General features: G+C 39.6%; 1 protein-coding gene across 1 annotated transcript in view; it reads right to left on the bottom strand.

Moving 5' to 3' along the window:
• Positions 1-17487, bottom strand: part of FMNL2 (formin like 2) — a 1741163-nt gene that overhangs the window by 570313 nt on the left and 1153363 nt on the right. The window contains exon 7 of the mRNA XM_044074902.1: positions 16453-16561. Coding sequence (XP_043930837.1) covers positions 16453-16561 — 109 coding nt within the window. The remainder of the gene's footprint in view (positions 1-16452; positions 16562-17487) is intronic.

Here is a 17487-nt window from a genome sequence, read left to right as displayed (position 1 = left end):
CTTCTGCATTAAAAGTATAAATCATTCTTCTAATGTCAGTAGGTGAGCTGCGTTTTACTGTTTGTCCTCTAGAATATACGTTAACAGTGACCAATTAAACAAAAAGACAACAATACAGATAAGACTAGCTTTATAAAATTATAACAGGCTACTGAGTTCAATGTTCTTTACACAAAACAACTAACAGTTTCTATGTTGATGAAAATGTTTACTATAGTTTATTAATTCTAGGTAGCCATCTTCATATCTGTTTTGCATGGCCTTTAGAAATCAGCTCCAAAATCCTCCTCTCATTATCTAAATGTATTTCTTTATCGAAGACTGTTTGTAACAGTGAAATACTAACTGAAAAGGCTAGAACAACAAATGTTACGCATAAATTACTGTCGTGGTTAAAACTTAAAGATCTTTTAGAAACATTTTAGAAATGTATATGACATTATTTCTGTTATGGACCTTGTATATACTTTTGCTATTATTGTTTTATCGTTGTAAATATTTTGTTATGTTATTATGTTTTGTCAATCTTATTTAAAATTAAATAAAAAGATAAAACAAAAGAAATCAGCTCTGACATTTGTTTTACAGATAATGAGATGGAATTATCTTTATTAATATTGCTGTCCCCAGGTTTTTCCTCAGTAAGCTCTGCAGTTTGCGAAAACCCATTGTCTCTTAAGGTCACACAGTGCTGTCATGCTGTGGATAAACAATGAATGTCCAAAACCAATTAAGAATATTAATGAAAGCCAGGTGAGAAAGGAGCATTCACTCTTAATTATTTCATATAAAAACAAAAAAATGTGAACTCAGAAGGAGAAGACAGTGATGTTTCTGACAAGAAAAAAAAATCACATTTAAAACATGCTGCACTTCTATGAAACATGAAAAAAAAAACTTTTTCCCCTTATCCTCTATCCAATGGAGTTTTCTTCCCAGGCCGCCGCTGAAAAATGGCACTGCTCAGTTGGACTTTCCCAGTAAACAGATGGCAATAAATAATTAAAATAAGTAAACAAATCTGCTAAATTTCTCATTTTCGCAGAGAAATACCTAAAAGTGTACATACTTTTTTGGGAGAAGAAGCAGCTTCTGAAATGCAAATACAGTATTGTGCAAACTTAAAATAACTCCATTTATTTTGAAACTAGTGCTCGTCTTTTAGGAAGCAGGGTTAGTAAGCAGACTTTACCTTCTCTGCTCCTCTCTGTGTCTGCCCTACTACACTGATGAACTTTAAAGACACCACATAGCTCTGTATTCGACTTTATAGTTCTACTTTTATCTTTCGACTTCCCCTTTACAATGGCTAATGATAGCCAGATAACAGCACTTGCCCTCCTCTGTGAGGTAATCTATACTGACCTTTATCTAAGCAGTGGGATATAAAGGGGGATATGTACTATACTGATTTTACAGCACTCCGGTGGCATTGTCAGGGGTCATACATTTAAGTCAGTCAGTAAGATATACTGAATGCACACCTTCACTGACCATGCTAATAAAATTACCAATTTTCTCATTTAAAGAGTTGGGTATATTTCATTGACACCCATTTCATCACAAAATACTAAATGAAGAGTTGAATTGAGATTAATGCTGCACTGAGCAAGATTACATAACAATGACACTAACAAAGTTTCTATTTTTCCCCACTGCTAGAGTTAACATATTGAAAGATGGAGGGGGGGGGCTTAGCCCCCAAAATGAGGAGTGCAGGAGGATTTGCCCACCTGCAAAAATGATTTTTCATTTAATCTCTTGTTCACCTGATGATGTGGGGGTTGTTAGGTTATTGTTTCAGTAAACTGTGTTTGCTGGAACAATCCTTTCTCTCAATCACACACATCCATATATTTGTTTAAATTTACTTTACCAGTACACTCTGATAAAGTTGTGATATAAATAGGTCTGTCAATTACAGGATGTAGATTTGTGTTTATTTGCTCTTTCTTCACTGGGTTATTTCTACTAGACCAGTGGCCTCATTTCAGGGGACACCGTAGGTGACATTCATACTGACTAGGGGAAATTTGACTAGGGCATCGGGGAACTTGACTTATTCCTTTTGTGTGCATGTGGAGACTACTGGAAAGAGTTGCAGAATGTGAACAGCAGCTCACACAAAGTACAGTAGATGAGACATGGGCGGGGGTGGGGAATTCAAGAAAGGACTGTGACATGTACACCACCTCAGTCTTCTCACATGAAGACGTACAGCACCATGAAGGGCTAGCCCTGTGACCATGCTGAATGGTAATGAGGTATTCTGAGTGAGAGAGGCATATGCTAATTAGCCACATGCTCTTTCCCCAGAACCAACTCCAGGAAAGGCTTCTACATAGCAAAGTGATTCAAGAAATCACTTGGTCATGTAGATTAGCATGCTCCTCCTCATGATATAGCAGTAGTAGAGATGGCCAAAAGGCTGCATTCAACCACCTGCCATGAACATGATGGGGAGAAACACTAGACACCAGGGATTACTTTTAAAGGGCTATAATGACACCAGTAGTAGTACTGAGATTTGGGGTGGGGTGGGGAAATGCCCTAGACACCAGGTAGTACTCTTAATTGCAGTAATAGCATCAATGGCAGTCAGGGTCTGGGGGGGATATACTATACACTCAGGTCATTATAGATGCATGCCATTATGGTATTCCAAATAATATGGGAAGGGGAAATGGATGGGCAGACAGGTAGGGACTGGTATATTTGTGTGTGTGCTTCTGTTTGTGTACATGCATACGTGTGGGACACTGACTGGGAGGGCGAATACCACTGCCTACCTGAGCAGCTGCGTACTATCACAAAATGCAGATCAGCAACGATGTTCATGTTGTGATAGTAAATGCAACATAGAGACGTGCAAATTAGCCAAGAATGAGGTCTTACCTCATTGCCCCTAACATGTCTCTCAATTGTAAATGGGTATGTTGCAGGAGAAGAGTTTTTTAGCACAAGTTGTGTGGCTCGTGCTGGGCACTTTAATGAATTCCATGACTACCTGCTCCTGAAAGCAGCATTTCCATACCAAATGCAGAAAAACAGTCAGGATGTCGAAGAATATGAGACAGGTTTGGAGCAGATATAATATCTATCTAAATCTATCTATATACTTTTCTTCAAGTTTAACAATATCTTTTTACCTTTATATTGTGGACTAGTGTTACATTTTATAATCATATTTTTTTCTTCAGACAATAGAAATGAGTGTGAGTTGAGTGGTTTATTGTAATGGATTATTGCCATTATCTCCCATTAAGCTTCTTCCTGTAGTTTGGGGTTTGTTTTGCCCAATTCTATTTGCATGCTGCTTAACTCTGATCAATTCACTTAACCAAACACTGGTCCTGATTCTTCTCTGAAGATAGGCCTCAACTCTGCTGGATAATCCAGTTAGTAAAATATTTATACTACCCATTATCTGGTTTACATCAATTTTAGGCTCCCACCAGCTACACCACCAGACATGAGGTTTGTAAATCATAGGAACTTTAGAAACATAACTAACGATGCTTTATCACATATACGTAACTAGTTCTATAACATGGACAATGCTGATGAACCTGTTGCTTTATCACATATACTTAAACTAGTTCTTTAGCATGGACAATGCTGATGAACCTGTTGCTTTATCACATATACGTAACTAGTTCTTTAGCACGGACAATGCTGATGAGCCTGTTGCTTTATCACATATATGTAGCTAGTTATTTAGCACGGACAATGCTGATGAACCTGTTGCTTTATCACAGATTCTTAACTAGTTCTTTAGCATGGATAATGCTGATGAATCTGTTGCTTTATCACATATACGTAACTAGTTCTTTGACATGGACAATGCTGATGAACCTGTTGCTTTATCACATATACGTAACTAGTTCTTTAGCATGGATAATGCTGATGAATCTGTTGCTTTATCACATATACGTAACTAGTTCTTTGGCACGGACAATGCTGATGAACCTGTTGCTTTATCACAAATACGTAACTAGTTCTTTAGCCTGTTGCTTTATCACATATACGTAACTAGTTCTTTAGCATGGACAATGCTGATGAATCTGTTGCTTTATCACATATACGTAACTAGTTCTTTAGCCTGTTGCTTTATCACATATACGTAACTAGTTCTTTAGCATGGATAATGCTGATGAACCTGTTGCTTGTCAAATAAGTAACTAGTTCTTTAGCGCAGACAATGTTGATGATCCTGATTCACTTTCTTGTGCACTGGCTATCATTGGTCCAGTTTGCATACATACAATGTCAACTGCCAGTCATGAGCTGTGGTTTGACTTTAACCTACGAAATATGCTGGGAGCTAGACGAAGGCTGGAATACCACTGGTGAAGAACATGCCTGTTCAAGGACAGACTGTGGCTTGAAGTATACTATGCTGCATTTCAGACAGAATTGTAAAGTATGAAGTCTAACTGCCTATCCAATGAGATTCTTTGTTGTGGCTAATTGCCTGGCAATGCTTTTCTGAGGCATGGTAGTGGTGGTGGGGGTCTGTTTAGCCTTGTCACATGGAAAACATTTTCTATTAATCACTGAAAGCTCAAACATAAATCATCAAAAATTCTACAGGAAACAAGACTCTAAAAACAGTGTGTTCATTCTGTCTGAATAAACATGGGTCTTAAATATCTGTGCAAAGTTTTTTTTTTAATATTTCTTTTTGGTATAATTATACCCTCATCATGTGAAATGGGCTTTATGATTCTAAAATTTGTAGTCTTTAGCTGCTTCATTGGACCAATATTTATTAACTTTAATAAATGTTTTGTTTCTTTTTACTGTATGCTGAGCGACTGTCCATTTACTTTTTGATTTGAGATCATACAACTCGGCCTACTGATGTAGTAATGGGAAGAAACTACATGGGTAGGCATGCTTTTTGTAGTCTGCAGCAGATTTTACGTAATAGGAATACACAGCACAATCATTTACTAAGTTAGACACTAATTAAATAAATAAATAAACACAGTTCTATTTAAGTAGAAGGTAACAAAAGTAAGATTTAACAGGATAAGGTTCTTAGTAAGGTGTACAGTGCTTAGCATACCTTGTAATAAATTGTTGTCTACCAATAGATTGATCACTCTTAGGGAGAAAACTACAGCTATATGAATCACCTCAATGACAGCCCTACTGCACAGTGACTTTGTATGTTATACCACCAAGGGATTAGTGCTGCAAAGAAAACATTCAGAATAATTTGTACATCTGTGAAGATAAAGATGCAATGAAGCTATCATTCCATACCAGACAACTGTGTACTACGTGTGACATCTGTGTGTTTACACTGTATGCTAAGTACAATACACTTAACTACAAATCATACCTCTTAACCTCTTAGGGCAAGAAATCTGGACAAAGACTAACATTATGGGGGAGACAAAGGCCCAAAATTAGGGACATTTGAAATAATGCTCATATAAAGTTGGAATAACAGCATTTGTGTGAGCATTCATTTTCTGAAGGATATAAAGTCTGAAACTCAAATGTATGTCATAATTTAGTGACTTCAGACCTCAGTGATTTGCTCAAAAAACACAAATTTTATGATAAACAGACCAAAAACCATGAGTCAAAAATCTGGACATTCTGCGAAAATCTGGAAAGTTGAGAGATGTGCTAGGAATTTATTTCTAGTGCCCGGAGCACCATGACTAAACTCCAAAATTGGGGAAAAAGATAAAACTGTTCAAAAGTCAACAATTTCAGGCAAAGACTAGATCAAAATATTTCCACAGTTGACACAAGAATTGCAGATACAAAAATGTAGATTGTTATTATGATAAGTACAGAGATAAAGCAACACAAGACATTTAAAGTTAATATAACAGGATAAGTATTGCAGTATCCATCTAAGATTCAATTAAAATAATTAGTATTTGCATTATGTACTACATAATTCACAAATCAGTGGGAAAACAGATAAGAGAAGTAAAGCAAGGCTAGACAGAGGAAGAAGGTTGTAGATGTTAGGTGACCTGCAGTATTTGAAGAAGCAGTACATTTTAAATTTCCCTCTGAATTTCAAGTGGCGGGTATGTTTTTCAGGTGTGTTCAGAGAGACTGCTAAAGTGATGCACTATACTAAACGTGCCTCTTTTCAATTATTGCATGTACCTCAAGGATTTGTGACAGTGGAAGCTGTTTGCGAATAGTTCTTTAGGTTACTAGAATAGTTTTTTTCATGGAGTTCAGCTGATGTGGTAATAAAAAAAAGTTTTGAGATTTAATAAGTGCAAATACTGTTTATTTATTGATTTCTTGTCTGAACATCTTATTCATTTTGTACTGAAATCTGTTGCAGGGTACAGTAAACATGCCTACCCTCTACTATATTATCAGAAGGTAGTGCCAGATGACACAGATTCAGGAAGCAATTGGGCAGCTGTTCAGCATACAGAAAATAAAAACAACTTTATTAAACTTAATAAATATAGTTCTACTAAAATAACTAAAATAAAAACTACATATTTTAGCATCAGAAAACCCATTTTATATGGTGAGAGCATAAAGCAATGGCAGAGAAAAACTTTTACACACAATCTTTAAGGCCTGTGACTTTTTTGGTTATGAGTCTCTGGGGTTTCTTAAGCTGAATAATATTTTTTGATAAGTTCACATCAAAGGGGACATTACATTCAGTAACAGAGTAGATAAGAGATGAGTACAATGGACATAAGACTTCTTTGCTTCTGGATAAGATGCCCTTGGTTATTAGTTGGGTCAGATAGAAAGAGTTTCTAACCACAGTACAAACATGACAAGCAACGGACAGAGGGACAGAGAGTTCTCTGCAAGGGTGCCTAAATACATGTACCTGTACTGGGACTTCATTCCATACATAGAACTTGGAACAGTGAAACATGCACCTGTACTGGGACTACAGTCCATATACAGACCTTGGTACAATGATTCATGTACCTGTACTGGGACATCATTCCATATACAGACCGTAGTATGATGATACATGCACCTGTACTGGGACTTTGTTCCATATACAGACCTTAGTACAGTGATACATGTACCTGTACTGGTACTACAGTCCATATACAGACCTTGGTACAATGATTCATGTACCTGAACTGGGACATCATTCCATATACAGACCTTGGTATAATGACACATGCACCTGTACTGGGATTTCAATTCCTATACAGACCTTGGTATGGTGACACATGCACCTGTATTGGGCCGTCAGTCAATATACACACCTTGGTATGGTGAAACGTGCAGCTGTACTGGAGCTTCAGTCCATATTCAGACCTTTGTATGGTGATACATGCACCTGAACTGGGTCTTTATTTCAAATCTAAACACTTTTACTATCTCATTTAAATTGCTGCAACATGGTTTATGATCAAGAAGTGACCTAACTTGACAGAGTGAAAAATTGCACAGTGAGGTTGTCAGTGGCCCAATTTCGTAGCTGCCATGCTATTCTCTTGCTGTCTGATCAGCACTGGCAAATCAGCATTTAGGATGTTATTACTGACTTGGAGAGTTCTACAAGACTTGTGTCCTGCTTACTTGAATGGATTGCTGGTGTCCTGTGTTGAAGCCAGATGCTTAAAGTCATAGGGATTGGCTCTGCTAGTTGTTCCATGAACTCATCTTGAGTAACCTGGACATTTGTCCTTTGTATGTTTGATGCTGGTAGTTTGGAATGAGCTACCTTCTATGATAAGGGGCTGGGCATCAGAGTCTTTCTTTTAGAAGGCTCCTAAAATATCATCTTTTTTAGACAAGTTATGTACATTTTAGCAGATATGCAATCTTAATTTTTTTAATTTATTCATCACACAGTGTGCTGATCATCAGCTCTTCATGGCCAGTTTGGCCCATTTGTTTTTCTTCCACTCGGGCAAAAGCCAACCATCATTATCTATTTTTATGTTAGTTTAATTTATCTTTTAGAAATGTGTACTCTTCAGGCATATATGTACGATGTTTGGGAAATAAGTAAATATAGTATACAGTAAAATAAATACATAAAAAGAATAACTGGCTGCTATAACATTATACAATACGCATCTGCTTAATGGGAATTTGCATCTCCCGTAGGGACCTGATGACAATAAGATGGGATGTACCAAATAAGAGTGTTGCTATGCATGAACAAATTTGTATGCACATCCATCTGGGTACATCTTTTTATACTATTTAAGCAGCCACTAACATCATGAAAATGTTCTCTGATCTGGTGTATCTATTTAAGGCTATGTTGTACAGAACCAATCCAGCTTGGTACAACAAAACTACTTTTAATGCAGTTAATACTGGTTCTTAAAAGGGAAACTTTCCAATAATTGCAAACAGAAATATATAACAAGTATATATCACAAATACAAATATTCCCTCACATCACATCCTACCTGTGATACCTGTCTTTTTTCAGATCTACAGTAAGCAATTTCACTGCACACCAAAATTTAATTCTTTATTTTAGATGCAACACTGAATTTCAGTGTTCACACAAACACATTTCAAAGTTTACATCAATAAGGATGGTTACAAAGTAAAAATGTTGACAAATTAAATCTTAAACTGTTGAAATAATCTACAATTATGAGCATATATTTACTCTCAGCAAAGCATTTTTCAACTATATGTCTTATGTCTGGTCTCATGCCTGGGAGTTTATTGCAGAAGATTTAGGCTATAAAATTAACTTCACTCTGCAGTCCTGGGTTTGATTACTCAAGTTTCCACTTGCCTTGAGCACTGATAGGTACTTGGATTATACAGTAAGCATCCCTCAAATTACAGAAAGGTTCTTAAGCCTTCCATAAACGAAAAAGTGTTATTGACCTCTCCATACTTAAAAGCATATGCTGTACTGTATGAAAGTGAATAAACCCCAACATATATTCACAATCTTGAAATAATCAAGACTCGGCATAATATATTAGTATTTTACCACTAATTTGCAGTCAAGTACACATATTCATAAACCGTTTGCATTTTGCTCGATTCCATATAAAATCAACACAGAGGAGTTTACATTTTACATTCTCAATATTGTCATGTTTGCTGAGGCCTTCTCTGAAAAGTCAGTGGACTCCTCAGGGGGGTTGGCCTTACAATTTGAGAAATGGTGGCCTAGTGGATGACTGAATATCTCAGTAAATAAGGCAGCAATGCTAGGTTACCACAGTAAAGAAGTAATAATGCCTAGGTGGTTTACTTGGTTAAAATTAACTAAATGCTGCAGTTGCACTATTGTAGTACCTTGTGCTACTATAGAACTATCTTCACACAAATGAGACATCTGGAAAACTGTGGAGAATTGCTAACATCTATTCCATTTGTTCACTGCTACTTATTTCCCCATTTTTTGTCAGTTCATGCTTAACCATTGCTTCTACATTAACCTCCGGCATAAGTTAGCATTCAGCACTGTCAGGTGTATGTTTTGCCATTGATGTGGTAGCACTTACTTCAACAACTTTGATAAAATATTGTTTAGATATTTTACAGCAAATGACCATGACAGTGATGTAGATGTGAAAAGCAGCTTGGGAGCTGTAACAGCTGTTTAAGTGTGGCCCATTTTTTCAATTATAAGGTGGGGTTGCTGGGCCCTATATTACAGTGGTTGACTCCTGCTGGTGTGGGCAGTGGTCAAACCCAGAGCTTGAAGAAAGCTTACTTATATGGAGGAATTTAGCAAATGCTTTCCTGTACTCCCACAGACTCAGCATCCTTGCACTTGGTAATAATCTCACCCACTTATTTGTGGGCCAGGTTTGTGGCCCTCACTATTAAGTTTCTTCCATTTTAGTTAGGGAATATGTAACCCTCATTCTCTGTGCTCTTACTTACCTGGGGCAACTGAATGGACAGTGGGGCAGCAATTGGAGTTGGAGCTGATGTGGCAAGCAGGCTTGAGAATAGTACCTCCACTTGCACAGAAAAATACTACAGTGACTTAAAATACATATCTAATTCACGTCTAATAAACATTTAATACTGTTAAGATACCCAATGAGTACACAGAAAAGTAATGACGTCACCCAGCCTTTTGGGTCCCACTTGTTGGAGACAATATTGTATCACCATGTTGCAGTTCAGTGTTTGGTGCAGGTAATAGGACAAAGAGAAAGCAGTTCGAATGGGGCATTATGTGGCAAATGACTATTGAACTTAGAAGCCAATACAATGTATGTGCACAGAAAACCACACTGGTAGAAAGTACAGTTTTGTACCTACCATAAATGTAGATGTTCGAAGATCCACATTGCTGCAGTCCTAACACTTGGGTAGTCCGCTGTCCCTCGGTCGGCCCGAATATCAGAGTATAAGGCTGACGTCGGTCAAGGCGCATTTGACTGACATCAGAACGTCAGGGTACAAATGCGCATGACCGACGCCATATCCTCAGTCTTTTCTTGCCCCAGATGTCAGAAGACCCTAAAAGAAAGGTCAAAACCATAGACAACAACTAAACAACCAACCAGCCTAACACCAAAAATATGTACAATATATACAATATATACAATTATACAATTATACCTCAGATGGATAACCCAACCCACACAACCACCTCAAACTACAGAGGGGAAAGGAGGGAGGGTAAATTGGACTGCAGCAATGTGGATCTTCGAACATCTACATTTATGGTAGGTACAAAACTGTACTATGTTCTTCATCTCACATTGCTGCAGTCCTAACACTTGGGTAGAATCCCAAAGCAGAGGTAAGGGAGGATGGCTAAACTATAATGAAGCAGGAGCTGCCAAAATGCCCTGCAACACAGCAGTGGCAAAACCAGCCCTGGATTTAGAGTACAGTGGAAGGTGGTAATGCCTAGAGAAGGTATGCACTGAACTCCAAGTGGCTGCCTCCAAAATATCCTTAGTAGCCACCCCCTCAAAAAGCTGTTGAAGTGGCAGTAGCCCTAGTGGAATGAGGCCTAATCCCAGCTGGAATCTCTTTGCCATGATGGGAATAACAGAAAGCAATGCAAAATCCAATCCACTTAGAAATAGTTTGTTTTGACACGGGCTTGCCCTGAGAGCACAAAGCAAAAGAAACTAATAACTGCTGAGATTGTCTGAACCCTTTAGTTCTGTCCAAATAATATCGCAACTGCCTGTGTACATCTAAAGTGTGCAAAATCTTTTCCCCTTTAGTTTGGGGATTTGCATAAAAAGTAGGCAAATGAATAGTTTGGTTTAAAGCCACACTAGAAACCACTTTAGGCATAAAGGAAGGATTAGTACGTAAAGATACCCTATCCTTATGGAAAATTAAGAAAGGCTCAACTGCCATAAGGGCCTGCAATTCAGAAACCCTTCTTGCAGAGGTAATGGCCAACAAAAAAGCAGTCTTCCATGACAAATATTTCAACTCAGCAGTAGCTGCAGGCTTTAAAGGTTGTAGAGTGAGTTTCTCCAACACAAAACTGAGATCCCAAGCAGGAGTAGGAGCCCTTCGTGGGGGTCTTATATTCTTTGCCCCTCTAAGAAATTGCTTGAACAAAGGATGAGAAAACAATGGTGGGTCACAGTCGTAGTGAGCTGAAATTGCTGCAGCATGAATCTTAATAGAAGAGAAGGACAAACCTTTGTTCAATAACTCAGTAAGATATTGAAGAGCCACACTTAAATCAGGCTCAGAAACATCCAAATCCTTAGCTGCACTCCAAAATAAAAATCTCTTCCATTTATCTGCATACACTTTCCTTGTACTAGGCCTTCTAGCTTCCAAAATCACATTCAAAACTTGTTGTGGAAGTTGAGACCCTCTATGGTTTAAAACAGAATATGCCATGCTGTTAGGTGAAGAGAGTGAAGTTTGACATTGAGCAAATGACTGTCCTCCTGGGACAACAGATGAGGAATCAAAGGCAAAGGCCATGGAGGCTTCTGTACTAGACTTCTCAGTAATGGGTACCAGTGCTGTCGAGGCCAATCTGGAGCTATCAAAATCATCCTTGGCTTGTCCTGCCTGACCTTTAGAAGTACCTTTGGGAGGAGAGGCAGAGGTGGAAAGGCATACACATGAAGATTTTTCCAACTGAAAGAAAGAGCATCCACTTTCCAAGCTGTGTGATGAAACCGCTTTGTGCAAAACTTTGGCAGCTGGTGGTTTAGTGGAGAAGCGAACAGATCTATGTCTGGAGTTCCCCAGGACACTGTCAATTTCTGAAATACATGAAGATCCAGTTTCCACTCGTGGGGATCCATGATTTGTCTGCTTAACACATCTGCTAAGGAGTTCTGTGCTCCCGGCAGAAACCTTGCCTGAAGACTTAGTTGTAAACTGAGAGCAGTCTCCCACAAAATCATTGCTTGCCTGCATAGAGGATAAGAATGTGTTCCCCTTGCTTGTTGATGTACCACATGACAGTTGTGTTGTCTGTTAGAATCAACACCTGCCCTGGAAGAAGTAAATCCTTGAAAGCTATTAATGCAAACTGGACTGCTAACATCTCCTTCAAGTTGATATGTAGATGCTGTAGTCTGACAGGCCACTTGTCTTGTATCCACTTTCCGTTTAGATGAGCTCCCCAAGCTTTGTCTGAGGCATCTGTCGTTAAAATTTGACTCGCCTCTGGCCGGGTCACAGAGAGTCCCTTGTTTAGGTGACATTCCTGAGCCCACCACAAAAATTCCTTTTGAATGCAAGGTGTTATTTGAATGACAGTGTCCAGATGCTGGCAGTGCTGTGTCCATACATTTTTGAGATACCATTGCAACTTCCTCATATGCAGTTTGGCATTGGGAAGCACCAGAATACAAGATGCCATGAACCCTAAGGCTTGAAGGACTGTCCTTGCAGTCAGCCCGGACTGAAGAGATAGATGATGGAAGTAAAGGGAAAGATTCTTTTGTTTGTCCGGGGTTAGAAAGGCCATCTGGGATGCTGTATTCAGTCTTACACCCAGAAAGCACATGTCTTGAGAGGGTACTAGACTGGACTTTATTTCGTTCACAGAATACCCCAGGCATCTTAGCACTGCTATCACATATTCCAAATGACGAAAAAGCTCGTCCCTTCCTTGAGCCAGAATCAGGCAATCGTCCAAATAAGGATAGATTTGTATTCCTTTTAGCCTGAAGAAAGCTATCACTGGAGCCAGAACTTTCGTGAAATACTCTGGGTGCAGTAGATAAGCCAAAGGGCAATGCAGAGAACTGATAGTGAGAAGTCCCAGTCCAACGCAGATATTTCCTGCAACTTAGCCTGATAGGAACATGAAGGTAAGCCTCCTTGAGATCCAAAGTTACCATCCAGTGATCCTTGCCCAGTAGAGGTAAAAGCTGTTGTAACATCAACATTTTGAACTTGGGAATGTCCAGATAAGTGTTGAGGATAGATAAATCCAAAATTGGTCTCCACGTGTTCCCCTTTTTGGCACAAGGAACAGGCGAGAATAAAATCCTAGGCCCCTTTCTGGCATAGGAACCGGCTGTATGGCCCCTATTTGGAGTAACAGAGAAATTTGCTTGTGAGCCTCTATTCTTTGTTGAGGAGGAATGTCTGGCATGCCTTTGAAAGGAGGCAAGGTATGGAAATAAAACCTGTAACCGTGATGTATGATATCCAGTACCCATCTGTCTTGGGTAATCAAACTCCAATTTTCTTTGAAAAGTGCCAACCTTCCTCCCAAAGGTGCTGCCAGGTGAGAAGGTTCTGGCAGCTGAAAAGGTAGGTCATTGGGTCTGTTTACGAAAGGACTGACCCCTGCCCTCACCCGAAGACTGTGCAGGAGAACTCCCTGTTCTAGGCCTGAAAGAGCCCTGACCTCTGCCCCTGCCACGTCTAGATCTACCCCTAGACTGGGAATCATAAGAAGGATACGTCCACCCTTTAGCAGGCCAATTTCTACTAAACTTTGGAGGATGAACCTGCAAAAAATCTTTAACAGTCTGCATAGACTTAGCCTTGTCTTCCATTTTCTTTAAAACTGCCTCAACAGGAGAACCAAACAAGACATCAGATTGCAAAGGGGCATCCAAAATCCTAGTTTTAACATGGTCAGATAAATTTTGATCCCTCAGCCAGGCATGCCTGCGAAGAACTGACCCAGTGGCAGCCACTCTAGACGAAGCCTGAACAGCATCAAAACCACATTGCAAAGAATGCTTACCCACCTGTTCAGAAACATGCACTAAATCTTGTAACTCTTTACAATCAATACCTTCCGCCAGAGCATCAACCTTAGATTTCAACTGTGAAAGGAGATAATTTTGATATTTCAACATGTGAAACTGGCAATTCAAAGCTCTCATGGCTAGAGTGGAAGAAGTATAAACTTTCTTTCCCCACCTATCCAAGGCCCTGGCCTCTTTATCTGCCGGAACTGGATTCTTGACAACAGAAGCCTTAACACCCTTAGGCCCCTGGCTAACAGTTTCTGGGTCTGCCCTAGGACTCTTAAAAGATACTTATGAGCTTCAGGCACCCTGTAATACCGATCTGGTTTAACAGGAGCAGGAGGCAAAGAATCAGGATTAAGAGAAGCCTCTGCAAACACATCTTCCACCACATTCAGAACAGGAGGTATAGCTAAAGGCCTATGCTGGGGTAAAACAAAAATTCCCTAAGCCTTTTCCTGGAATCAGAGAAATCCTGACCTTCCCATTTAAAATGCTCTCTCATGGTGTGAAGGGTCTCTGTAAAAGAAAAATCCTCAGGAGGAGAAGCAGAAGGAGTAGAATCATCCACATCAGAATCAGAATAATGAGAATACTCCTGCAAGTCTTCAGCCGAAGACTCAGACACATCCGAAGCCTGCTCATAATCCTCCAACACAGGTTCCATCCTAGGCCTCTTATCAGGAGGGGCATAGAGCCTCTAATCAAAGTAATTAAATCTTCTGCCATTTTAAGCATGTGCTACTTGGGCACTGAACCTGAAGAACTAGGAGTGACACCCACAGAAGCAAAACTAGACCTGCCTCTAGGAGAAGCCTTGGAAGCAGAAAGAGAGGGCCTAGACACCTTAGGAAGGGAGGGAGTACAGTTACCTGAGAAGCCCCTACAGCCTGACCTGCCTCCTGGGAGGCCACATCCTGTAAAAACACAGTTTCTCCCTGGGACTCCAGAGAGGCCTCCGTCGGAACCACCGGTTCCACTGACGCCTCTAAAGAACCGGCGTCCGGTTCGGACGACTCCTCTAACCTAGGTTTAACTGCCTTGTCCTTGCGCTTCTTTGAGGAAGCTGGCGTCGGAGCATCCGACGGCATATTGTAATTGCACCGCTTCCCAAAGACCAACCTGGCACAATCCAACCTACGCTTTATAGTGCGTTTATTGAACCTAGCACAAAAGCGACACCCAACAACGTCGTGCTCAGGTCCCAAACAAGGTATACACAAATTATGGTAATCCCTATGCGGTATCTGTTTCCCACAAGAAATACAGTTATTCACTTTTTCTGACATCCGGTAAACCACTGAGGCAAGAAAAACAAAATATTCCCCAACGGGTACTTAACCAACTCTGACTTCGGTCTGAAACTCCGAATTCGAAAAATTTCAGAACGCCGAACGGCACTTGCAACACTGCTTCTGCATCGGACCATGCGGCAAAAAAGACTGAGGATATGGCGTCGGTCATGCGCATTTGTACCCTGACGTTCTGATGTCAGTCAAATGCGCCTTGACCGACGTCAGCCTTATACTCTGATATTCGGGCCGACCGAGGGACAGTGGACTACCCAAGTGTTAGGACTGCAGCAATGTGAGATGAAGAACATCATACATCTTTTACATACCGTTGTTTTAGTTTGCTGAGTATAAGTGAGGTATAGTTTTCTTCACATTAAATTCATGTTCAAGGCATTACTACCAAGGGAAAATCTGACATGGAGTAGTGCCAGGTATCAGACAGAATAGTGAGCATATGGCTGTTCGGCTTCAGAACATTGCTACACGAGGCTGCTTTATGGATATGAAATTGGCAATAAAACTTGAGCCACAATGCATAATATGGCATTTTGGGAATCCTAAGTGGCACTTGATATTTAGAGTAGTACTATGATGAGGGGGCATGTTCACTGGGAAGATCACTGATTAGTATGCATCCCACCGAGCTGGAAGGATGGATGCTTGTGGACACACACACACACACACACACACACACACACACACACACACACACACACACACACACACACACACACACGTAAAATAAGTTGTGACTCATATGTATACAATGGGATTTAACAACAGGTACACTTTACATGGCTTAAAGCTTACAGAACATCTAATAAAAGAAACCACCTCCAACTACGAGAACATTATAAACAAACAGCAGAATACCACTTTGAAGACTTAAACAGTAGACAGCTATGAAAAGTAGCTGCCAATAAGATCTCCATTAAGGATGGCTACCACAGTTCTCTCTCTCTTTTTTTTAACATACAGGTTTTCTTTGCTACCACTGGTAAGTCATATAGGACAAAATAATAGTTTAGTACCTGGTAGTTCATTATGGCACGTAAACACATGATGCAGACGTGGACGTCATCTTTTTTACTGACTAATCTTGAATTTTTTAACGTTCTTCTGCTTGGCAATGTATTGTACCTGCATGGAAAAAAAAGTCACTTAGTAATGCTGTCTACATGAGTGTCAGCTGAGCAACAGCAATTTGTGGTCAAGTGTATCCTAGCCATAGGAATATTCAGATCCAGACCTCATAAATTTACCTTTTCCTAAGATTTGGTAAAGGGACTGGAACTCTGTTAAAAGGAGTCTTGCTAGCACATTTATTTATTCTATTTTTTGTTGTTATTGATTGGGTAACTGAAAGACAACAATCAGAATTTCCATATGAAATGCAATACACAACAAACAAAATGTCCATGTATAATACAGACACAGTGAATATCTCAGTAAATAAGGCAGCAATGCTAGGTTACCACAGTAAAGAAGTAATAATGCCTAGGTGGTTTACTTGGTTAAAATTAACTAAATGCTGCAGTTGCACTATTGTAGTACCTTGTGCTACTATAGAACTATCTTCACACAAATGAGACATCTGGAAAACTGTGGAGAATTGCTAACATCTATTCCATTTGTTCACTGCTACTTATTTCCCCATTTTTTGTCAGTTCATGCTTAACCATTGCTTCTACATTAACCTCCGGCATAAGTTAGCATTCAGCACTGTCAGGTGTATGTTTTGCCATTGATGTGGTAGCACTTACTTCAACAACTTTGATAAAATATTGTTTAGATATTTTACAGCAAATGACCATGACAGTGATGTAGATGTGAAAAGCAGCTTGGGAGCTGTAACAGCTGTTTAAGTGTGGCCCATTTTTTCAATTATAAGGTGGGGTTGCTGGGCCCTATATTACAGTGGTTGACTCCTGCTGGTGTGGGCAGTGGTCAAACCCAGAGCTTGAAGAAAGCTTACTTATATGGAGGAATTTAGCAAATGCTTTCCTGTACTCCCACAGACTCAGCATCCTTGCACTTGGTAATAATCTCACCCACTTATTTGTGGG

This window comes from Protopterus annectens, chromosome 6.part0, assembly GCF_019279795.1.
Source record: "Protopterus annectens isolate FY-2018-M chromosome 6.part0, PAN1.0, whole genome shotgun sequence".
Lineage (NCBI taxonomy): Eukaryota > Metazoa > Chordata > Ceratodontiformes > Protopteridae > Protopterus > Protopterus annectens.
The sequence above is the reverse complement of the archived record's forward strand: the minus strand, read 5'-3'. Positions and strand labels throughout refer to the sequence as shown.